The following is a 25,066-nucleotide window of genomic DNA, read 5'->3' as shown; positions in this document are numbered from 1 at the left end:
GATGGATGGACTTCAAGTCCCAGAATTCCCCAGCCAACAAGTTTGAAGATGGATGGACTTCAACTCCCAGAATTCCCCAGCCAACAAGTTTGAAGATGGATGGACTTCAAGTCCCAGAATTCCCTAGCCAACAAGTTTGAAGATGGATGGACTTCAAGTCCCAGAATTCCCCAGCCAACAAGTTTGAAGATGGATGGACTTCAACTCCCAGAATTCCCCAGCCAGCATGGCTGGCTGGGGAATTCTGGGAGTTGAAGTCCACCCATCTTAAACTGGCCAAGCTGGGGGAAAAAAAAACATAGGCTGAAGTCTCTGTTCCACAGCCATCACCCATTATACAGCCTTCCCGCACTCTGCCTATGCTCAGAGGACTCTGCCTCAGACCCATTCTGAACGTTTCCCTCCTCCCTGCAAACTTCCACGCCTCGAGCGATGCGCTCGGCGCTCGGCTGGCCGCCCCTGGCGTCATCGATCGGCGACTCTGATCTCGTTCGGCGCGGCCGGCACGCGCGTTACATCAACCCCTCCCGGCGCGCGTGCGCAGTAGGCCCGAAGATGGCGTCCGAAGGCGGCGGTTTGCAGGAAGAGGCGCTGCGGCGAAGGGAGCGGCTGAAGGCGCTGAGGGAACGCACCGGGGCGAGCAAGAAGGTAAGACGGGCCGGGAGCCGCCTCGAAGGGCCGGATGGCGGCTTTGGAGGCTCAGCCGGCCTGAGGGGGTGGGAGGGGGGAAAGTCCTGTGGCGGGAACATGCTCGGAGGTGACGTCACAGCGACGTCACTCGCGCATGCGTGTTACCAAACGGGGACTACAAAGCCCATCCCCGTGGCAGGCCCTCCGCCCCGTCTTCCTTGTGCTGTATCCGCCGTTTGCATCCTCTTCTTTGGGCCGGGAAAGCGATACCCGCCACCCCCCCCCGGGGTTAGGGACTACAAAGCCCATCGTCCCCTGGCCTACATGGCAGCGAGGTCTCCCTTTAGGTTGTGGTTTAGGTTTTTTAAAATAATCATTATTAGGTGTTTTTCACTTAACGGCTGCAGTGATTCGCTTAACAACCACGGCGGCGTGATTCGCTTAGCAACCGCCTTGCTTAGCGACAGGAACCCTGGTCCTAAGTGGAGGAATCCCTACAGCTGAGCTAAGCCAACAGCTTTTTTTTTAAACTTCGTCACCTTCAGATAGGTGGGGTTCAACTCCCAGAGTCCCCCAGCCACTTATTTTTGCAGTGATCTTCACGTTAAGCGAACACTGCCGTCGTTAAACAGATCCATGGTCTGCAATGATGTGGTCTTTTTGCCAGAAAATGGAAGTACAGATAGTCCTCGGCTTAACAACGGTTCATTCAGTGACCATTCAAAGCTACGACGCTGAAAGAAGTGACTTACGACCATTGCGGCCCGCCCCCCCGGGTCACATGATCAAAATTCAGATACTTGGCAATCGACTCGAATTTATGACGGCCTCACAGTGTCCCAAGGTCACGTGATCCCCTTTTGCAACCTTCTAACAAGCAAAGTATGTGGGGAAGCCAGATTAACAACCATGTTACTTCACAACTGCCATGATTTGCTTACCAAATGGGGTAAAAAAGATCGTAAAACAGGGCAAAATCTATTTAACAACTGTCTTAATTAGCACCAGAAAATTTTGGACTCAATTGTGATTTTAAAATCAAGGATTACCTTATTATTTCAACTCTGATATACTTTGTCTATTTTACAGGTAGTCCTCAGTTTACAATCCTTTGTTTAGTGACTGTTCGAAGTTACAGTGGCACTGAAAAAACCGACTTATGATTGTTCTTCACACTTACGACCGTTGCAGCATCCCCATGGTCACGGGATCAAAATTCACATGCTTGGCAACTGACTCATAGTTATGACGGTTGCAGAGTCCCGGGGTCATGAGTTCGACTTTTGCAACCTTCCGACAACAAAGTCAATGGAGAAACCGGATTAACAACCATGTTACTTAAACAACTGCAGTGATTCGCTTAACAGCTGTGGCAAGAACGGTCATAAAATGGAGCAAAATTCACTGTCTCACTTGGCAGTGGAAATTTTTGGGTTCATTTGTGGTTGTGACTTCGAATGATCATTAAGTGAGGACTACTAAATGATGCAAGCCCCTGTCTGTCTTTCTTTTTGTGACCGAATATCAGACCTAAAGGAATGTGGTTTGCTTTGGGTCGTTGCAAAACAATTTGTCAGTTGTCAAACCCTGACATCCGTGCCCTGAACAATCTACCTTCCCCGCTCTGTTTGTGTTTCCTGAAATCGATCCAAAACTTTACTAGGCAAACTGTTAAATAAACCATGAACGGGGGGGAAGGTGGTTTATCTCAACAGGTCAGCCCAACGGATCTGTTTACGCTTAACATGGATAATTCATAGCATCCCGGCTTCTGATGCGCACGGGAGTAAGGAACATGTTGGCTAATCCTTGAATCTTACCAACTTTCCTGAAGAGACAAACTAGATCGGTGCAGACAACAAACAACACCTGGGACATCTGAATTAGGCACGAATAAATTTTGAATTGTGTGGAATTTCCTTCCACATCTTTGAACAGAATGCAGTTTGGATCTTCAAGTGGGTTGAAGATTCGGCATGGATTTTAATTCAGGAAGTCCTTATCTTACGACCACAATTGAGACAAGAATTCCAGTTAAGTGAGGCAGTTGTTCAATGAGTCACATCCATTTTTTTTACTCCTTTTTTTTTTGCCATGGTGGTTAACCAAATGGCTGCGGTTAATAAATTGGTTGTTAAGTGAATCTGACTTCCCCCTTGACTTTGTTTGTCAGAAGGTCGCAAAAGAGGATCACGTGACCCCAGGACACTAAATATCAATCAGTTGCCAAATGTCTGGATTTTGATCACGTGACTACGGGAATGAAGCGATGGTTGTAAGTGTGAGGACTGATCATAAGTCACTTTTCTCAGTTCTGCTGTAACTTCAAATGGTCGCTAAGCAAATAGTTGTAGGTTGAGGACTACCTATAAAGACCCTCTCGAGGCAACTTGGATTCCTGATGATTAAACAGACATATCCGTTTTTCTTATTTTATTTATTTGTTTGTAACCAGCCTTCTTTATTTTTACAAATAATTCAAGGCAGGGAACATATCCAATATATTTTCCCCACAACAATCCTATGGGGTGGGGTGGGCTGAGAGAGAGGGAGTGACCCAAAGTCACCTAGCCAGGTTTCAGGTCTGAGCTGGGACTAGAACTCACCGTCTCCTGGTGATTGGCCTGGAGTCACCCAGCTAGCTTTGATGCATAAGACAGGACTAGAACTCACCATCTCCTCGTGATTGGCCTGGAGTCAGCCACCTATCTCATGCATAAAGCAGGACTAGAACTCACCGTCTCCTGGTGATTGGCCCAAAGTCACCCAGCTAGCTTTCATGCATAAGCTGGGACTAGAACTCACCGTCTCCTGGTGATTGGCCTGGAGTCGCCCAGCAGGTGTAAGACAGGACTAGAACTCACCGTCTCCTGGTGATTGGCCTGGAGTCGCCCAGCAGGTGTAAGTCGGGACCAGAACTCACCGTCTCCCACTTTCTAGCCTGCTGCCTTGCCTTAACCACTAGACCAGACTGCCTCCCTCTTTTTCTTCAACCACAGTTTGGAAGTCATTATTATCCTACTTAGGAAGTAGAATAATCTCCTTAATATTTTCCCGATCAGCAACGTCGTATTTTCCCTTTGCTGTGAAACGAAAGGGCCGCCTTTGTTTTAAACGGCCAGTTCTGGAGATCTTGTGATCTTGTGGAAGTGAGCTAAACTCGCGACAATCCCCAGCGTGGGTGCCTGAAGGTTTCTTCTTTTCACAGGAAGAGGCACGCAAGCAATCCCATGAAAGAGTGCGTGATTTTAGTTTTGTCTCAAGGCCGCACACGCCCCTTCCCACTCACCCCGGCACATGAAATCTGGTGTTGGTGTTTCAAGCAACGTTTTCAACCAATCTGAGCCACAAGAGGAATGTGTTTTACCCAGTTTTAAAGCCTTCCTTGCCTCAGGTTGCTAAGCGAATCCCTGAAGTCGTTAAATTAGTCACACGGTTGTGAAGCGAATCTGGCTTCCCCATTGACTTGGCTTGTCAGAAGGTCGCTAAAGGGGGTCATGGGGCCTCCCCTCCCCCCCCAGGGACACTGCAACTGTCATAAGTATGAGTCAGTTGCCAAGTGCCTGAATTTTGGCCATGCTGTAAGTGGGGAAAAAGCACTTTTCTGCATGCTGTTGTATGTCTGAACGGTCGCTAAATGAACTTGTTGCAAGTCAAGGACTGTCTGTAACCTCATTTTTCTCTGTTCCTTGATATTCTGCTTTGACCCTTGCTCTTTTAGCACCTTCTTCTTGCGGCTCAGATTGGCTGAAAACGTTGCTTGAAAGGAGGAATTGGAGCTTCTGGACTTTTTCGAAAAATATTAATACGTCTCTTAAAATAGCCCAGGCTATAAATATAACTAGACTGAAGTTGACATATTTTGGTGACCGGTTCCACAATCCAGGGCATTTCCTAGTCAAGTTTCGGTTCTGTCATTTTCAGAAAAGTGTATGCAGATGTTTGGATTTTACCTAGCAGAAAAAGCCGGTGGATAAACGTTTGCCAACCCATGAAAATAAACGTTTTCAAGATGGTATCCTCTGAATTCAGTGGCTGCTTCTGCTGAGTAAAACTCAGCCAGTTTGGTCTAGTGGTTAAGGCAGCAGGCTTAAATAGGAGAGGGTGAGTTCTAGTCCCATCTTCGGCATGAAAGCCAGCTGGGTGACTTTGAGCCAGTCACCAGGAGACTGGGAGTTGTAGTCCGCCAGGCTTACAGTGGCCAAAGTTGGGGACCCCTGAACTAAACAATTTCCAGAGGGGTGGGCCTGAGTTTCCCACACGGCTGAGGATTCTGGGAGTCAAGAGTCCCACATCTGGAATTGGTCCACGTTGGCAACTTTGGCTGCGAGATAACGATAAAAACTCTTTTGAAATCCGATTTTGTCTCATTGGATTAGATTAGATTAAAGCTAGGCTTTTATCCTCTTTTCAGCCATGTGACACAAACACAAACACTTTTTTTTTTTTTAATTTGATTTATATGCCGCCCTTCTCCGGAGACTCAGGGCGGCTTACAATGCGTTAAGCAATAGCCTTCATACTTTTGTATATTTATACAAAGTCAGCTTATTGCCCCCACAAACTGGGTCCTCATTTCACCTACCTTAGAAAGGATGGAAGTCTGAGTTGACCTTGAGCCTGGCGAGATTCGAACCTGCAGTAATTGCAGGCAGCTGGTGTTAATCACAATGCTATCAGTCTGCAGAGCCAACCAGGCCCCTGGTGACACACTGACACACCCACACACAGACGCTACATCACTTTTCCGCAGCCTGATACCTTCCATAGGTAGTCCTTGACTTACCAGGAGAATTGAGTGATTAAGTGAGCCGGTTGTTAAGTCACATTTGATAACCTTCATTGCCGTGATGGTTAAGTGACTCCCTGCAGTTCTTGAGTTAGTCACACAGTTGTGAAGTGAAGCTGGCTTCCCCATTGACTTGGCTTGTCAGAAGGTCGCAAAAGGGGATTGTGTGACGCACACAAACACAAACACACACACATGGGACACTGAAACCGTTGTAAATACGAGCCAGTTGCCAAGCGTCTGAATTTTGATCACCTGACCATGGGCGAGATGCTACAACGGTCGTGAGAAAAACGGTCCTAAGCCCCCTTTCCCCCCCCCGTGCTGTTGTAACTTCGAACGGTCACTAAACGAACCGTTGTAAGTCAAGGACTAATTGTACACGTTGTAAGGCCGCAGCCCCTACCGTTTCTCCTCCAGCGTGCTCTCGAATTTCTGGGAATTGTAGTTCTGCCGCCTTTAACCCATTTCCTCTGAGGAGGGCCAGCCAAAGAAATTTGCACGATTTTCACACTGGTGGGAAACTCCCATCGCAGTGGACTAAGCTTGTGTCCAAGTGTGCTTGTGGTTCATTTGTGCAGAGTCACAAAAAGCCCCTAGAAGCCCTCGTTTAGCCTAGCAAGTGACGCCCAGATATATTTGTCCCCAAAAATAACACCGAAGAGAGAAATCTAAACTTGATTTCAAATCTCATTTCAATCTATCCTTTTTCCCCCCCTGGTAGTTAACTGCCCGTGGCGGTCACTGTTTCCTACAATCAAAGGGTTGGAAGAGACCTTGGAGGTCATCTAGTCCAGCCCACTGCTGAAGCAGGAGACTTTATACCATTCCGGACAGATTCCAAACTCTTCTTGAAAACCTCCAGCAATGGTTTATCCCACCTTAATGTTTTTTTTTAGAAATAGCTCAAGGTGGAAAATACATCTAATATTCCTTCTTCCTCCAGTTTTCCCCATAACAAAAACCCTGTGAGTTGAGTTGGGCTGGGCTGAGAAGGGAGGAAAACCCAGTGATTTTCCTGCCTAAGGTGGGATTAGAACTCACTGTCTCCTGATGATTGGCCCAAAGTCACCCAGCCGCCTCTCATGCCGAAGGCAGGACTAGAACTCACAGTCCCCTAGTTTCTAGCCTAATGTCTTGCAGAAGCTAGGTTTCTGCTACGTATTTTGCAATCCATCAACCAGGACTCCTGTCTCCTCCTGATTCAAAAACTTCGAAGTTCTTAAGTCTGCTAAAGAAAAACAAAAATGCAGCTTGGGGAAAAATAAATCCAGCAACGAAATGATTTATTTACAAAATATACCTCTGCACGGCCGAAGTGAGCCCAGAGGCACCTTAATTTCCATTCCTGGTTACTTGTGACAACAAAATATAACACACACACACACCCCAATGGATCTGCACACACTTTTCTTTCCAAGGTGACTTTCTAATTTTTCCACCTCCGGTCATCTAAGCGATCCAGCTTGGCCAGGATTAAGCCACCTCTGGTTTAACCGTTCCACTTCTTTCTTTTTCACTGCTCCGTTTCGCTCTCCAGCAAAAGGTGGGGAAAGGTTTTGGGTTTGGCCCAGGAGATCTGACAGGTCTTGAAAACTTGCAGTTGTATTTTTAAAACCAGTTGGCGCCAGCCGGGGCCTCGGTATAAATAACCAAGTGAAGGGAGGATTAATTGTGCATAAACCGGAGAGCAAAAAAAAAAAACCCCGGTAGCTTTAAACACGACAGTTTACAAGGGCTTGGAAAATTAATGGCACGCAGAACCACATTTCACCAGCCTAACAGTCGGTCTATTTCTGCCCCCTTAAAATTCAACCTCTTGGTTTTGTAAGTGGCCCCAGGTAGCAAATACAGGGGGGGAAAAAAACATTTTGTCCGAGAGAGAGGCGGGCAGGTAGTCCTTGGCTTACGACAGTTCATTTAGTGACCGTTCAAAGTTACAAAGAGCGACTCATGACCGTTTTCCACGCTTAGCAACTGTTGCAGCCTTCCCGTGGTCACTTGATCAAAATTCGGTCGCTTGGCAACTGACTCGTATTTACGACGGTTGCCATGTCCCGGGACTCCCATGATCCACTTTTGCGACCTTCCGACAAGCAAAATCAATGGGGGAAGCCCAGATTCACTTAACAACCGTGCGACGGACTGAACAGCTGCAGTGATTTGGTTAACAACGGTGGCAAGAATGATTGTAAAAAGGGTGCCAAACTCACCTCTAACACCTGTCTCGCTTAGCGACAGCGATTTTTGGCCTCCATTGCAATCGTAAGTCGAGCACTCCTTTGTATTGGAGATGTTTAAGTATAATTTTTTTAAAAGTTTGGAGCTGAGCAAGCAAACTCACCCCCCCTTGAAGAAAGTGGGTTAATGATCAACTGCAGGGGGAAAAAATAATCCATTTACGGGTCTGTCTTTGCACCCAAGCTGTAACATTTTAATTAATGCGTGCAAAAGCATGCCACATCGGCATGATGCGCCACGAAACAGACGTGTTCCATGCATGCCCCTGAGGTCTAGGCAGCTTTTGACGGTTAACACAACAGATCTGCAGGTGAATTTTGCCAGTCAAAAGTAGAATTTTGCCACTTTCCCTCCCCCCCCCCCCTGCCGTCTGCACAAAGTTGGTTGCTGTTAGGAATGGTTATTTATTTATTTATTTTTATTTTACGGACGGTGGAAGAGCCTAACAATTTGCACCATTCTGAGCTGAGTGAATGAGGCTTTTTTATGCTGGCAACAGGGGTGAAAATGCAGGAAATGGACGCTCAGCAAGAGGTTGTGCTTTTTAACACAAAAGTGATAGGAAGCCCTCGAATTTCCTCCGCGGTGAGCTGCGTCTTGGCCCGCGTAGGGGGAATTGTTCCTTTTGATATCCGTTTAGGTTGCCCTCGGAAAGTTTATATATATATATATATATATATATATATATATATTATATGTGCAAAATGAAGTGTAATTCAAAAGGTCCTTCCGACTTTTCGCAATGCTTGAAAATCAAGGAGTCTTGCGAAAAACCCTTGTTTTCCCTATCCGTACAGATGTCGTAAGCAGTCCTCGCCTTAACGACCACAGTTGAGCTCCAAATTTCCATGGCTAACCGAGACAGTTGTTAAATGAGTTCTGCCCCCATTTTGTCAAGTTTCGAGCCAGAGTCATTAAGTGAATCGCTGCAGTGGTTCAATTAGTCACCCAGTCGTTAAGTGAATCCGGCTTCTCCGTGGACTTTGCTCCTCAGAAGGTCGCAAAAGGGGACACTGCGACCGTCATAAGTAGGAGTCAGCCGCCAAGCCCCTGAATTTTTTGATCACAGGGATGCTGCAACGGCCGTAAGTGTGAAACCTGGGCATGCCAGTTTTGCCACGATAACATCTGTCACTAAACGAAACGGTTGCAAATCAAGGACTCCAGGCGCAATTGCTTGGACGGTGGGGACTGGTGGGGGTGGATGGAACAAGTGGCTTTTCTCAACCTCCCTCTTCTCTTCAGCCCTGCTTACCCCCCACCCCCAATCCCTCAAAGTGAGGGGCGACCCTCCCAGTGACCTGTCCAGGCGGGCGTTTTCCCCGTCCTTATCTCTGACCCTGAAAGTGGCAGCCTGGCTTTCATCTCGGGAAGAAAGGATGGGATGGCAGGGGGTTTTATGGGTGTGCAGAAGAGGCCCCTCTTATGGGGGTGGAGGGGGGCCTTTTGGTGGAGAGGCCTGGTCAGGGGAGGGGAGCGGTGGATGGGAGGAAGTAAGAGAAGATGAAGGGAGGAGGGAGCAAGGAAAGGGAGGGAGGGAGGGAGAGGAAGGAAGGAAGGAAGGACAGGATGGAAGGAAGGAAGGAAAAGGAAGGGAGATAGGGAGGAAGAGAAAAAGGAAGGAAAGATAGGATGGAAAGGGAAGGAAGGAAGGAAGAAGGGGCAGAAAGAAAAGGAAGGAATGATAGGAATGAAAGAGGATGGAAAGACAGGAAGGAAGGAAAAAGAAGTGAAGGTGGAAGGCGTGGAAGAGAAAGAAGGAAAGACAAAAAAGGGGATAGATAGATGATCAGGGGGTTGGATTAGATGATCTCCAAGATTCATTCTAACTCTGTCACAGGTATTTATGAGAGTTGCAGTGTCCCGGGGGTCACAGGATCCGCTTTTGCGCCCTTCTGGGAAGGATAGCCAACGGGGAAGCCAGCTTCACTTAATGACCATGTTACCAACTTAATGACTGCAGGGGTTCGCTTAACATCTGCAGCGAGAAAGGTCATCCAACGGGCCAAACATCCCTTACCCGCCATCTCCTCACTCCAGTGTGGTCGTAAATTGAGGACTACCCGTATCCTGTTAAATTCTCTTCCCTCTCTCTTTCTCTCTCTCCTTCCTTCCTTCCTTCCTTCCCTCCCCAGCAAAACGAGAGCGAGGCGCCGCAGGTGAAGCTGCTGAAAGGCAACAGACGGGAGGAGGAAGAGGAGGAGGAGGAAGACGCCCCCAAGCACAAGTGGGTCTCTGGTTATTCTCCCCGTCACCCGAAGGTGGGGGGGGTGGGGGGGGGCTTGGGGGAGGAAAAACAGATCAGGAAAGTTCAACTCCAGCAGGACATAGTTTTTAGAGATAAGCAACCTGGCAACCACCGTATCTTGGCCAAGTCTCTCTTTGCCTTTGAAAACACCCGGTTGAAATTTTTTTAAAAAAATGTTTTAAAGTCCTTTCCTACTCATGGATCCCCGTCCTGTATTTGGCAAGTCTCAGTTATGTTTAAAAAAACAGATTAAAAATTGTTTTTTTTAAAAAAATTTTTAAAAAATTGTCTTTAAAAAGTCCCTTCCTTCTTATTGAGTCAGGAGCACATTCCCTCCCTCCCTTTCTCCCTTCTTTCCTTACTCCCTCCTTTTTTTTTTCTTCTCCTATCCCTCCCTTCCCTTCCCTCCCTTCCCTTTCTCTCTTTCTTACTCTTCTTCCCATTCTCCATCCTTCTCCTTCCTTCCTTCCTTCCTTCCTTCCTGCCTTTCTTTCCTCCCTTCTTCCTTTCCTTCCTTCCTTCTTCCCTTTCTCCCTTCCATCCTTCCTTCTTTCCTTACTCCCTCCTTTTTTCCCTTCTCCTATCCCTCCTTCCACTTCCCTCCCTTCCCTCCCTCCCTCCCTTTCTCTCTTTCTTATTCTTCTTCCCATTCTCCATCCCTCTCCTTCCTTCCTTCCCTTCCTCCTTTCCTTCTTCCCTTTCTCCCTTCCATCCTTCCTTCTTTCCTTACTCCCTCCTTTTTTTCCTTCTCCTATCCCTCCCTCCCTCCCTTCCTTCCCTTCTCTCCCTCCCCTTTCTCTCTCTCTTTCTTACTCTTCCCATTCTCCATCCCTTTCTCTCCCTCCCTCCTTCCTTCCTTCCTTCCTTCCTTTCCTCCCTTCCTTCTTCCTTTCCTTCCTTCCTTCTTCTCTTTCTCCCTTCCTTCTTTCCTTACTCCCTCCTTTTTTCCCTTCTCCTATCCCTCCCTCCCCTCCCCTCCCTTCCCTTCTCTCCCTCCCTTTCTCTCTCTTTCTTACTCTTCTTCTGTTTCTTCTTCACATTCTCCAACCCTCTCCTTCCTTCCTTCCTTCCTTCCTTCCTTCCTTCCTTCCTTCCTTCCTTCCCCTGACCAACCTCTCCACCAAAGGCACCCCTCATCCGTGCCATTCCTGCCTACCTTCCTGGGAAATTTATGTATTTTATTTATTTTATTTGTAATATTGATTAGGCTCCTGCCATTTGTCTCCTTAAACCTGGGGTGGGCTATTAATTTAGGAGGGGAACCTTTGAGGACGGCTGAACCAAGAGGGCTGCGGAGATGCAAAGAGACACAGACACACACACATATATATATACACAAACGTACAGAGTGTACGTTGGAGAATAAAAAGATAGCAGTCCCCTTCAAAACAAAAGCTACACAGTCTTGGCTAACAAAAGGCTTTGAAGTTTAACACGGCTGTTGGCTTTGCCTGCTAACTCTATCGGCGTTTTCTTCTTCTTCTTCATATAGTAGATAGACGTCTGGTGGGTTCGGTAAACAGAGTTGCAGACAATCATAATCTGTGGGTCTGTTTTGCAAGGACAGGGAAACATTTTTTCTTCAAATATATTTATCGGAATAGAACAGACTAACAGAGTTGGAAGGGACCTCGGAGGTCTTCTAGTCCAACCCCCTGCTTCCTCATGAAGGAAACCCCACCCCATTTCAGACAAGGGGTTGTCCAATCTCTTCTTAAAAAGCCTCCAGTGTTGGAGCATTTACAAGTTCAGTATTGCGTGTGTGTCTTGTGTGTTGGTTTTTATTTTCTTGTTTTCTTTTTCCGTGCACAGTTGCTTACGTGTATTCCTCAACTTGCATTGTTCATTTAGTAACCGTTCAACATTACAGCGGTTGTTAAGTGAGCCGCGGCCCAATTTTGCAACCTTTTTGCCAGGGTCTCTAGCCAAAGACTACAGTGGCAGAGCGAATCCGGCTTCCCACGTCGCTGGTTGGAGACGGTGGCAGAAGGTGATCAGATACAGGTGGTCCTCAACATACGGTCCCAAATGGAGAGCAGAATTTCTGTTGCTAGACAGGGCGGTTGTTAAGTGAGCCGCACAGTCGTTAAACGAATCTGACTTTCCCCCCCATTGGCTTTGCCCGCTAGAAAGCTTGTCGGAAGCCTGGAGGTCACGTGACAATGGGAAGCTTCAATGCGTTCCACTGCCCCATTGATCACAGGACCAGGTCAGAATAAGAGCTGGAAGGGACCTTGGAGGTCATCTAGTCCGGCCCCCCTGCTCGAGCAGGAGACCCTTTACATGCTTCTTCATGAAGGAAACCCCACCCCATTTCAGACAAGTGGCTTCTCCAGTCTCTTCTTAAAAAGCCTCCAGTGTTGGAGCATTCACAGCTTCTGGTGGCGAGCTGTTCCACTGGTTAATTTTCCTCACTGTTAGGAAGTTTCTCCTTGGTTCTAAATTGCTTCTCTCCTTGATTATTTTCCATCTGTTGCGTCTTGTCCTGCCCTCAGGTGCTTTGGAGAATAGCTTGACTCCCTCTTCTTTGGGGCAGCCCCTCAAATTTTGGAAGACTTCTATCATGTCACCCCTAGTCCTTCTCTTCATTAAATTAGGCATACCCAAATCCTGCAACTGTTCTTCATATGTTTTAGTCTCTAGGCCTTTAATCATTTTAAAAGCTTCCTCCCTCACTCCCTCCCTTCCTTCCCTTCCCTCCCTCCCTCCTTCCTTCTCTCTTTCCTTCCCTCCCTCCTTCCTTCTTTTTCTCCCTCCCTCCTTCCTTCCTTCTTTCCGTCCTTCCCTCCCTCCCTCCTTCTTTTTCTCCTTCCCTTCCTTCCCTCCCTCCTTCCTTCTCTCTTTCCTTCCCTCCCTCCTTCCTTCCTTCCCTCCCTCCCTCCCCTTCCTTCCCTCCCTCCTTTCTTTCCTTCCTTCCTTCCTTCTTTCCTTCCTTCCTTCCTTCCTTCTCTCCCTTCTTTCCTTCCTTCCTTCCCTCCCTCCCTCCCTCCTTCTTTCTCTCCTCCCTCCCTCCTTCCTTCCTTCTCTCCCTTCTTTCCTTCCCTCCCTCCCTCCCTCCCTCCCTCCATCTTTTTTTATAATGTTGGTCACCAAAACTGGAGGCAGCATTCCAGGTGCGCCCTGACTAAGGCTTTATAAAGCGGTACTACTAATACTTCACCTGATGGTCATAAGTGTGGAAAGTGGTCACAAGTCCAGTTTTTCCCCCAGTGCCATTGTTAACTTTGAACGGTGGCTAAATGAACGATCGTAGGTCGAGGACTACCTCTGTCTGAGTCCTCCTCCATGGCTCTTTAGACATTTAATCCCATATTGACTTCTCTTTTTTTCCCCTGGAGCCGGGTGCTCCGTGAATAGATGGGCCCAGGGTGCCAGAAGAACCCCACGCGCCAGGTGAATTTAATGAGAGTGCCCTCTAGACACAGCTGGTCCTCGACTTAACAACCATTCACTTAGTGACCAAAGTTACAACAGCCCTGAAAAAGGGGATTTAGATCTCTTTTTCACACTTAACGACTGTTACAGCATCCCTGTGGTCACATGATCAAAATTCAGACACTTGGCAACTGGCTCATACTTATGACGGTTGTAGTGTCCCGGGGTCATGTCATCCCCCTTTGCGGCTTTCTGACAAAGTCAATGGGGGAAGCTGGATTCACTTAACGACCGTCTTACTAGCAAGTGCTGTGATTCACTTAACCACAGTGGCAAGAAAAGTTGGTAAAACACGGCAAAACTCACTTAACAACCATCTCACTTAGCAACAGAAAGTTGGGTCTCCCTGGTGGCCATAAATCAAGGATTAAGCTGTATCTGGTAGGCAGCTGTACTAAACTAAACCCTGGTTTAATCGCTGTTTGCATATCAGTTGAAGGAACTCTTCCCCAATCTGCTGCCCTCGATAGGTTTAAATTTACGGCATACAGTAAATTTAGAATTTGCGCATCCAAATTGTGGGTCTGTTGCAAGCTGCACGTGTGATTTTTGGCTGGGAATGATGCCCCCGTTTTTTTTTCCCCAGTCGCAAACAATAAATGTTTATAAATCTGCTTCTCGGATTGATTCCTACAGGTGGAGCAGCCTGTTTCCTTTTGATAATAATCTCTCGGATTTTGTCCCCAGTCTAGAGGTCATTGAGAGCCTTTGGAGAGGAAAATAAAATAAGTTTTTAAGGGTGGGTTCCATGACCGAATCTGTTTTAGGAATTACTCAAGTCTTTTAAATCCTCAATCTTTTCTCTTAAAATATACTCCACCCCCAGCTGAGAAAGACTACAGAAAATCCTCAGGTTACGACCAAAACGTGGTTTGTGTGAAGTAAGTTGTGTTCAGGGTTATGGCCTTTTTTGCCACAATTGTTAAGCAAATCATTGCAGTTTTTAAATTAAACAGCCTGACATCTTTTAATGTGTTCAGTAGTGGAGTTCCTATTTTTAAGGGATATAACGTTAAAATGTTAAGTTGAAATAAGAGAGCCAGTTTGGCATAGGGGTTAAGGTGCTGGCCTAGAAACCAGGAGACGTGAATTCTAGTCCCATTTTAGGCATGAAAGCTGGGTGACTTTGGGCCAATCACCAGGAGATGGGGAGTTCTAGTCCTGCTTTAGGCATGAAAACTGTCTGGGTGACTTTAGGCCAGTCCCTACCCAGCCCACCTCACAGGGTTATTTTTTGGGGGGAAATAGGATGAAGGAATATTAGCAAGAGCAATAGCGCTTAGACTTATATACCGCTTCACGGTGCTTTTACAGCCCTCTCTAAGCAGTTTATAGAATCAGCCTCTTGCCCCCAACAATCTGGGTCCTCATTTTACCCACCTCGGAAGGACGGAAGGACGAGTCAACCTTGAGCCGGATCAGGATTGAACTGCTGGCACTTGGCAGAGTCAGCCTGCAATACTGCATTCTAACCACTGCGCCACCATGGCTCTTAGCTCTTATTACCTACCTTCACTGCCTTGAGTTCCTTATAAAGTAATAAAGATGAGTTAAAAGTCTTACAAATAATAAGACTTATTATAATAATAAGCCTTGGTGGCGCAGCAGACTAAAGCACTGTTAAGTAGCACCAGCTGCCTGCAATTACTGCGAGTTCGAATCTCACCAGGTTCAAGGTTGACTCGTCCTTCCGTCCTTCCGAGGTAGGTAAAATGAGGACCCGGATTGTGGGGGCAATAAGCTGACTTTGTATAAAAAAAAGAACACCGCTTAGGGGGGCCCCCAAAAGCCCTACTAAGCAGGTATATACAAAAGTATGAAGGCTTTTGCTTAATGCATTGTAAGCCGCCCTGAGTCTCCGGAGAAGGGCGGCATATCAATCGAACCAATAAATAAATAAATAATAAATAATAAATAAATAAATAAATAAATAAATAAATAAATAAATAAATAAATAAATAAATAAATAAATAAATAAATAAATAATATGGTGACATGTCCTGTTGCTGGCTATTATTTTTTTGTTAAGCAGTGTTAACTAATACAGCCAACCACAGTTTAAACGTTTCAAAGACAGGAAAACCCCAACTTTTACCGTTTCTTCTAAGCCTTTCGGCATCGGCCGACTTTGAAAAAAATTGATTTTTATCCTATCTGAACTGTTCCTAGCTGAGTCTTCTTTCTCCTGGCCTGGGCTTGGGCCTCTTCAAATCCCGATTCCAAACGGAGATAATTTTATTTTTAGTTCTGTTTCTGTTTGTTGCTATTGGCTGCTTCACGTTCTCCTTAATGGGGGAAGGAAAAAAAAAAAAAGGTGAATAACCATTTTGCAAGAATAACATTCGCTCCAGACTCTGTTCTGCATTCCTCATCTTTGAAGGGCTGTTCCATGCTCTTTAAATTTAAAAAAAAAAAAATTAGTCCCAGAACAGGAAGCATTTGCAATCTGGAGAACATTCCAGTCCTTACCTCTCTTGGTCTCCAGATAAGGAAAAAAAATGAAGGACCAGAATTGTTCTAATTTTTCTAATTTCCTCGGCAAACGGGCTGCGTGCACAGGACGTCCCATTGCCTTGCCTTAAATGCTGTAAGTCTTGATGCAGAGACATTGGGAGAAGTGCAGAGAAGAGCAACTAAGAGGATTAAAGGCCTGGAGATTAAAACATACAAAGAACAGTTGCTGGAATTGGGTTTGGCTAGTCTAGAGAAAAGAAGGACTAGGGGGGACACGATAGCCGTCTTCCAGTATCTGAGGGGCCGCCACCAAGAGGAGGGAAGGGGTCAGTTTATTTTCCAAAGCACCAGAAGGCAGGAGAAGAAGCAATGGGTGGAAACCCATCAAAGAGAGAAGCAACCTGGAATTGAGGAGAAATTTCCTGACAGTGAAAACAATTAATCAGTGGAACAACTTGCCACCAGAAGTTGTGGGTGGCTCCATCACTGGAGATCGTCCCAAAGAAGCTTTTTTTTTTTTTCAAGAGGCAACTGGACTTTCTCATTTTCCTTTGAAGACGTTTCGCTTCCCATCCCAGAAGCTTCTTCAGCTCTGACTGGATGATGGGGAATGGAAGGATTTATAATACTCCTTGCAGACAAAGCTGGTCCTTTGCATCCTTTCAGAGGGCCGCTTGAAGGTGTGTCCGTGTCCTCGGTGTCACCTGAGTGGTGCAAACGGGTGTGGAGCCTTCTTGGAACTGCTGAAAGGACTGTATTGCCAGGGGTATAAATTCTTCCATTCTCCACCACTCAAGTCAGAGCTGAAGAAGCTTCTTGGATGAGAAGCGAAACGTCTTCATAGAAAAACCAGAAAGTCCAGTGGCCTCTTGGGCAAAAACGGCCTTCCCCGCTGCCCCGGAGGTCCTCTGGAGGCCGGAAACAGCCCCATTTCCCGACTTCCAGTGGGCCTGAAAGCCCGAAAATCAGCTGGCGCACCGGAGCTGAGCTAGGCCCACTGGAAGTCGGGAAATGGGGCTGTTTCCGGCCTCCAGAGGACCTCCGGGGCAGTGGGGAAGGCTGTTTTTGCCCTCCCCAGGCTCCAAGAACGCCTCTGGAGCCTGGGGAGGATGAAAAACGGGCCTACTGGGCCTACCATGCCATCGCGTGCCAAAAGTGGTGGGGGCTCGGGCACAGGGTGTGGGCTCATGCGCGTGTGACCCCCCCCATGCCTCCCCCCCACACTTTTGGCCCGCAATGTCAAAAGGTTAGCCATCACTGGTATAGGGGCTCCTGCCAGAGCAGGGGGTTGGACTGGATGACCTCCAAGGTCCCTCCCAGCTCTATTCCTAGTGAGAATTCTCCCCTAGTGGGTTGCAAGTCCCTCCGGGCAAAAGAGGGGCTGCTGGAAGCTGCAGAGGAGGTCAAGAAAAGGGCAACGTCTCCACCTAGTGTACAGCTTGAGGATTGCAACCTTTTGCAGATTTAACTCAGCCGGTTCTCCTCCTCCTCCTACAAGGATTCCTTCTGTGCATGGACCGAGCCGGTTTTTGCTCCCCTAGGAGTAAACTGTCTGGAGTTTCCATTTTTTTTAATCAGTTTTTTTTTTTTAAATTCAGAAGCTTGAAATGCAAAATTCCCAGAAAAAGTAAACAGAGACAAAACAGAACAGAGGACGATAAAACAACAAAAAAAAAGTGAATTAAAAAGAACAAAAGTCAAAAACTCATTTTATCCCCTCTAGTTGAACACTGACAAATCTATTGCAACGGTAATATAGATGGTTCTCGACTTTCAACCGATCGTTTAGGGACCATTCAAAGTTACAACGGTATAGAAAAAAAGGGATTTAGGACCGTTTGCAGAATCTCCACGGTCAAAATTTGGATGCTTGTCAACTGACTTGTATTTATGACAGTTTCAGTGTGCCAGTGTCGTGTAATCCCCTTTTACGACCTTCCGATAAGCAGTCAATGAAACCAGATTCATTTAACAACCATGTGACTAGCGTAACAGCTACAGGGATTCGCTTAAGATTAGGGGGGGGAGGGTTGTAAAATAGGGTAAAATTCACTTAACAAATATCTCACTTAGCAACTGAAATTTTGGACTCAATTGTCGTAAGTCGAGGACTACCACCTGTAGAGTTGGTGGCAAAGCAAGGACGGGGAGTCCTCGACTTACGGTGGCAATTGGGACCAGAACATCCATCACAAAGTGATGCGGTTGTAAAGCGCGACTGCGTTGTTTCGTGACTGAAATCCCTACAGCCTCAGTTGCCGTCACTAATTGAATCCCACAACCGAGTCATTGGGGAAGCCAGTGGGAAGCCGCAAGTCCTACTCCAACTGGGCACAATTGCTTCAAATACAGCAGTGCAGCTTCATTGGTGGAGGGAGCCTGCACTCTTTCATGATCGCCTTTCTTTTCTTCCTTCTCTTTTTAGGGAGCTGAAGTTGCGGAATTACAGCCCGGAAGACGTGGAGCTGAAGGAAAGAGTGGTGCCCAATGCCAAGCCAGCTTCAGGTAGCTCACCAGGAGGGGACCCAGGTGGTCAGTCTGCCTTGTCCAGGCCTGTCCGGAAATAGCCAAACCAGGAAGCTAGCAAGGAGGACGTTGTGTCATCTCCTGGTCCTTCACTTTCTTTTTCTCCTCCTCCTTTTCTCCTTGTCCATCTTCTCCTTCGAATAGAATAGAATAGAATAGAATAGAATAGAATAGAATAGAATAGAATAGAATAGAATAGAATAGAATAGAATAGAATAGAATGGACAGGACAGGACAGGACAGGACAGGACAGGACAGGAATTTTTTATTGGCCAATTGTGATTGGACACACAAGGAATTTGTCTTGGTGCATATGCTCTCAATGTACATAAAAGAAAAGATACGTTCATCAAGAATCATAAGGTGCAACACTTAATGATAGTCATAAAGTACAAAGAAGCAATCAGGAAACAATAGCAATATAAATCGTAAGGATACAAGCGACAAGGTTACAGTCATGCAGTCATGTGGGAGGAGATGGGTGGTGGGAACGATGAGAAGACTAATAGTACTAGTAATGCAGCCTCCTCCTCCTGTCCTCCTCCTTAACCTCCTCCTCCTGTATCTTATTCTCTTCTTTCTCCTCCTCCTTTTGCATCTTTATTTCTCCTTCTCCATCTCCTCCTTTTTCATCTCCTCTGCTTCTCCTTTCCCTCCTTTCCTCTCCTTCTCCATCTTCTTCATTTTCTCATCCATCTCCTCCCTTTCTCCTTCCTCCCCATCCCTCTCCTCCTCCTCCTCCTCCTCTTCCATCTTCCCCCTTCCTGTACCAGAAAAAAACAGACACCCTCTTTTCAGTCTTAAAGCCAAGACAGTTGACACCTGCGAGGCCAGGACCGTGAAGGGGCCCCTCAGACCCATTTTTCCTTCTGGGGGACAGGGGAGGCCTGTCTGATGTCCTACCTCCAACCTCGGTTGCTGTGCTTTTCCTTCCTGGCATCTGTTCTTCTGACGTTCTGTCTTCCCTTCCAATCTGGCGCCCCTCCCTCATGCTGAGCCCTCCGATTCCCAGGTCTGGAGGGCGCCCATTTGCAGATGGCTGCCTCGATACAGGCAGGTCTCTAGAGGAACAAGCCTTCTGCTGGGGACGTCCTCTTGGCACCCCAATGGACAGGGGGCGTCTAGCACTTTCACCCTCTTCCTTCCCCGTCCCTCATGACAGTTTCTTCCTCTCTCTAGTGGAAGACAAAGTGAAGGAACAACTGGAGGCAGCTAAGCCAGAGCTGATCATCGAAGAAGTGGTAAGGCCTTCTCGCATTAAGACCAGTAATGCCCTTTTACTGAAAAGCGGCTCTTAAGAAGGAGGAGCTTCCTCATTAACCCCTTGTCAGCACTTCAGGCTGCATTTACTCTAGTGCTGACATAAGAAGGAGAAGCGGAGGCGTCTGGAAAGGGACATTTGACTTTTCACCTACTTATTTTCCCTGGAGATAATATCCCCTAGGAGATGGGATGGGAGGGGGGAAATTCCTTTGAGCTGGAGCAGTAGATTAGGGGTAGAGTGACTTGGAAGATGGCCAATGAGTTCAGGGGAGTGGGGAACGGAAAGGGAGGGTTTGGGGCCTGGATGTCAGTGTTGGCTACGATGGAGTCGGAATTAGAATGTCGTGCTTAATAAATGGGAGTTTTTTTCATCAAAGACTTTGTTTGAAATGCAATTTATTTGAGATGACCTCGAAACCTGACACCTGACACCCCTCCTCTTTGTTTTCGTCCCATGTAGGACCTAGCAAATCTCGCCCCCAGGAAGCCTGACTGGTGAGTAGGAACATTTATCTCCACATTCTGCCAAAATTTGCTTTTTAAAGGCATTCCCAATTTCCTGAGTTCGCTGTGTGGCAGTTGTGCTCTTTGTGTGCATTTGAAGATTCAACTACATTGATTTATTGCTGAAAGACTATGCACAGGAATCTTCCAACTAAACGGATTTCATTGCTGAAGGCCTGTGCTCAGGAATTCTCTCAATTCCTCTATTCAGCACCTGCTAGGACAGAGATAAGAGCGGGGGCCTCCAAACTTGGCAACTTTAAGACTTGTGGACTTCAACTCCCAGAATTCCTCAGCCAGCTTTGCCCCCACCGGTTCTTCCCACTCTTCAATTAGAGGAGGAGAGCTGTGCTTAGGATGTAGCTCTGAGCTAAATTGTCATTTAAAGATTGGATAGCTGATAGGGAATACCAGAGTGGAAGGGAAACTTGGAGGTCTTCTAGTCCAACCCCCATTCCCACCCCCGGAGTTTTGATTTACTTCATTTCTTTCCTTCTCTCATTCCCCAGGGACCTGAAGCGGGATGTTGCCAAAAAACTGGAAAAATTGGAAAAACGGACCCAGAGGGCCATCGCCGAGCTGATCCGTGAGTCTGGTCTGTGGGGTAGAAACGTAGCAGTGCCCAAATCATTTGTCATTCCCCCCCCCCCAAAAAAAAAATCCTAAAGGCAACTGGACTTTCTGGTTTTTCTTTTGAAGACATTTCGCTTCTCATCCAAGAAGCTTCTTCAGCTCTGACTGGATGGTGGGGAATGGAAGGATTGAGACTCCTTGCAGGCAGCTGGTCATTCGCATCCTTTTAGAGGGTCGTTGAGGCCACCTGGAGGTCTATCTGTGTCCTCAGGATCACCTGAGCGGTGAAAAGTAGTGCAAATCTGTACATCGGGGAAACAAAACAACCACTTCACAAATGTGTGATGCAACATAGGAGAACAAACCCATCAAGCCGATCTTTTGAAGATAGCAAAGTCTACATTTTGGACAGATCCCGCTTCTGGGACGGGAAGCGAAATGTCTTCAAAGAAAAATGAGGAAGTCCAGTTGCCTCCTGAAAAAAGCACCTTTGGGACAACTATGACCTGAATGATTGAGAATCTTCACAAACATTTCCTTCCTCCCCCAAAAAAAGAGCCATTATGCAAATGCTCTTGAGTCCATTTGTTCAGGGACACACCCATGGCTCAAACTCTACGCCCAACAACCCCTCCTTCCCATCCAGCATTGGCACTCCTTCCTCCTTTACCCTTTTCCGAGCCTTTTCCGATATTTCTACCCTGTGATGCAGATAGTCCTCGACTTACGACTGTCATGGAGCCTGCCCATTACGGTGGTAAAGCAGGACACCAAGTCACCAGACCTGTTTTTTATGACCTTCTGTTGCAGCAAAGACTACTGTCATAACTCAAAACACCGCAGTATATTAACACGTGTTTTTGCCAAAATGCTGGTTTTTGGCGAAATCGTCATAAACCGAGATCACGTGACTCCAGGATGCTGCAAACAGCCACAAAGGCGGTTTCACTAACTGACGAAATTCACACGGGTAGGATGGGGAGGTGTAGCTATCAGAACTTCGGAACAGGATTGTAAATTCAGGAGGTCCTTGACTTATGACCACAATCGAACCCCAAATTTCCGTTGCTGAGCAAGACAGTTGTTAAGTGAGTTCCCCCCCTCCTCATTTTACGAACTTTCCACCATTTTTAAATGATTCAACTTAACTTGCTGCAGTTGGAGTCACCCGAGTCGTTAAGTGAATCATTCTTGACTTTGTTCGTCAGAAGGTCGCAAAAGGAGATCACGTGATCCCAGGACCGTCGTAAATACGAGCCATCTTGCCAAGCGTTTGAATTTTGACCCCGTGGACGCTGCAGTGGTCACAAGTATGAAAAAAACAGTCATAAGTCACTGTTTCCAGTGCCGTTGTAGCTTCAAACGGTCACTAAAATGAGCTGTTGTAAGTCAAGGACTGACTCTTTCAGGAAATTTGTGGCTGGTTGTCCGGTTCTTTTAATGGGGATGACCAGCAGTCACCAACTGATAGTCCATGGACCACGAGAAAATTTTGGTGGTCCGCAGAAAAATTATTTGCATTTTTTATATTACACTAAATCAGGGGTCCTCAAACTTCGGCCCCTGGGACTGATACGTGCAATGAACGTTTTCTGTTGCTGCAGTGAGTCTCCCCCTTCGGGGTCTTCTTGTGTGGGTCGGAGGGGGGCAGAAATTCCGATTTGGGGTCTGCTTCAGCCTCCTGGTGGGGGGCTTTGGGCGAAGGCTGGAGGGAAGCTCCGCTGGTGGCCAAGAGCCGGAGGACCTCGTTCCAGTGGGACAGCATCATGGCCTGGAACTGGCTGACCATCTCAGCCCACTGAGCCTCCAGGCACAGGTACCTGGCTTTGCACTCCTGCAGGTCTTCCCTCTGCTTGGAAAGCCTATGCTCCTAGTCCTCAGTGAGGTGCTTCTGCTGAGCCTCCTTCTCGGTCAGATCCAATTTGATCTGGGCTGTTTTGCCAACTCTTTCTCATGGTGGCTGCTTAGCTCCAACAAGTGCCTCCTGTTGGAGCCCAGGCGGGGAGGCGAGGAGTGGCTGGCAGGGGAGGGACGAGTAGAGGCTGTCGAGGCACACCCACCCAGTCACATGACCACCTAGCCATGCCCACCCAGCTGGTCACTAGGCAGATCATATTAGTGGTCCGTGGGATTTAAAATTATGAATTTAGTGGTCCCTGAGGTCCAAAAGGTTGGTGACTTCTGCTCTAGATGGAAAATCGGGGTTTCCTGGGTGCATTGAAGCCTCTCTCAAGGATGCTTCGGCTGCATCTCCAAGGTGGTCCCCAAGGCTTTGGCCGCCCTTTGACCTTCCATGTCCCCAGGAGGTCCATCCGCTTCTTTTTCTCTTCTTGCAGGAGAGCGGCTGAAAGGCCAGGAGGAAGAGTTGGCCTTGGCCGTCGATTCGGCCAAGCAGCAGGACAGTGACTCTGATTGAGGCGCTTTCCAGGAAGAGGTTCATCAAAAGAAGGATCTTCCCCCGGGGAATCCTGGAGACCTTCACGAGAACATCGCCTCGTGGCGGATCCGAGCTCCCCGAACCAACAGGGAGGCCCTTCATCCCCACAAAAATCACGTTCGTTCGTTGCAAAGAAAACCCCCAGGCTTCCTGCAGACACGCATCTCGCTCCCCAAAACTGGTGCCTTTCACACGGGGAGAAGAGACGAGATTCTCGAGTCTCTTGGCTACTACCTCTCCTTCCTCTTGGGACCTGAAGTGACTTTTCAAATGCCACAGGTCAGCTACAAACCCCTGGAAAACGTCCGCTTGGCAAGATGGGAATGATTTGCTCTGGACCGTGCATTGATTGCTCTTCGGTGTAACTTGCTAAGCGGGGTTTTCTTTTTTTTTTAGTTTTATTTTTTCAAATGTTTCGGGTTTTTTAATTATTTCCAAAGTTCAAATATAGATTAAAAGGGAGGAGAGGGGGAGCAACAAGCTAAGCACCACCAGGCAGAGAATAAAAAAAATAAATATTAAAAATAGAGGTACAACGAAAGAAAAATGTCAAATATATCAGTCACATGTTGAGGGGACCGACAGTTGTGTTGAATTTCTCTCTCTTTTTTTAAGTAGTATTTTTCAATCAAGGCCACTTTGAAGAGGTGAGGACTTCAACTTGAGTTGAAGTCCTCACCTCTTCAAAGTGAGTGAGGTTGAGAAACACTTTTTAAAAGAACAAGCGGCCAGATTTTTTTTGGCTTCGCCTCCAAAACCCCAACCTGCAATGTGTGATATGTGTGTGTGTGTGTCTCTGAAAAAGCCATGTTGTGTTTCAACCACATTTGTGATGGGATGATTGTTTTGAGAAACGATCCTACTTTTTATACTTTAAATAACTCCTACCTGCCATTCAGTTTTCCCACATATCAAATACAGAAGAAATCTTATTAAAAGTTGCGTGTGTCGTTCCCAGTTTACAGGAAAGAGATTATTTTACAAATTTCTAGGTTTTTCCTAGAGGTAGTTTGGTCTCTTTTTTTTTTTAATATTAAAATGTTCTCCAAGCTATTTGCAATGGTCTCATCTGAGCTGTCCAGTCTTGTCCCTTGAGTTTGGCTGAATCAGAAAATACAGAATTTGGGGTCTTTTTTCTAGTTTTTTTTTCTTCTTTCTTCTTGGCTGCATGAATGGTTCACAATTGACCTGTGAAGTCATCCGTCTTTTACAGATCGTCCTTGACTTTCAACCACAACCGAACCCCAAGTTCCTGTTGCTAAGCGAGACAGTCGTTAAATGGGTTTGCCTCATTTGATGACTCTTCTTGCCACAGTTGCTAAGCTAGTCACGCAGTCGTTAAGTGAATTGGGCTTCCCCCATTGACTCTGCTTGTCAGAAGGAGATCGTATGCACCACCGTCATAAATACGAGCCATTTGCCAAGCGTCCAAATTTTGATCACGTGACCATTGGGGATGCGGCAACAGTTGGTCGTAAGTGTGAAAAATGGTCGTAAGTCCCTTTTTTCCAGTGCTGTTTGGTCACTAAACAGATGGTTGTAAATCAAAGATTACATCGTATTTACTTCTTCTTTTTCTTCTCTTCTTCCTCTTTTCCTTCCTCTTTTTTTAAAAAAATTTTAATTTCATTTTTTGCTATTTCTTGTTTCTCCTACGGATTTTTTTTTTCTTTTTCACAGAATTTTATCCTTATTTAACTAATAGTTAAAATGTGAGATAAACACAATCTGGTCTCAGGTGCCTACAAAACCCTCCTGCGACTGTTACTGTGGCCGGATCCAGATTATCGGGGGGAAAAAGACCCTGGCATAGCTGCATTTTCCTCTGGTTTAAATTGAGTTCAGGTAGTCCTCGACTTACAACAGTTTGTTTAATGACCACAGTTACAACGCCACTGAAAAAAGGGACTTAACGACCATTTTTCATAGTTATGTCCATTGTATCATCCCCATTATCACATGATAA

At 46.7% G+C, this 25,066-nt stretch overlaps 1 protein-coding gene across 1 annotated transcript; it reads left to right on the top strand.

The window, feature by feature from the left end:
* Window positions 1–520: 520 nt before the first annotated feature.
* On the top strand, window positions 521–24,153 carry CCDC12 (coiled-coil domain containing 12). Its single transcript, XM_034405592.3, has 7 exons — window positions 521–648; window positions 9,796–9,887; window positions 18,223–18,302; window positions 19,503–19,564; window positions 20,047–20,081; window positions 20,600–20,676; window positions 23,000–24,153. Exons 1-7 carry the CDS (start codon window positions 556–558, stop codon window positions 23,077–23,079), a joined length of 519 nt encoding a protein of 172 aa, XP_034261483.1. The 5' UTR covers window positions 521–555; the 3' UTR covers window positions 23,080–24,153.
* Window positions 24,154–25,066: the final 913 nt, after the last annotated feature.

The sequence above is a fragment of the Pantherophis guttatus genome, chromosome 4 (assembly GCF_059756535.1).
Source record: "Pantherophis guttatus breed Tessera chromosome 4, ASM5975653v1, whole genome shotgun sequence".
Classification (NCBI taxonomy): Eukaryota; Metazoa; Chordata; class Lepidosauria; order Squamata; family Colubridae; genus Pantherophis; species Pantherophis guttatus.
This window is presented reverse-complemented; position numbering and strand designations above follow the sequence as displayed.

Bases quoted from the DNA above. Each gene is read 5' to 3' on its own strand.
- CCDC12 (XM_034405592.3), top strand. From the start codon at position 556: ATGGCGTCCGAAGGCGGCGGTTTGCAGGAAGAGGCGCTGCGGCGAAGG. The intron at 649-9,795 runs GTAAGACGGGCC...TTCCCTCCCCAG, and splicing joins GCACCGGGGCGAGCAAGAAG to CAAAACGAGAGCGAGGCGCC. The intron at 19,565-20,046 runs GTAAGGCCTTCT...CGTCCCATGTAG, and splicing joins AGCTGATCATCGAAGAAGTG to GACCTAGCAAATCTCGCCCC.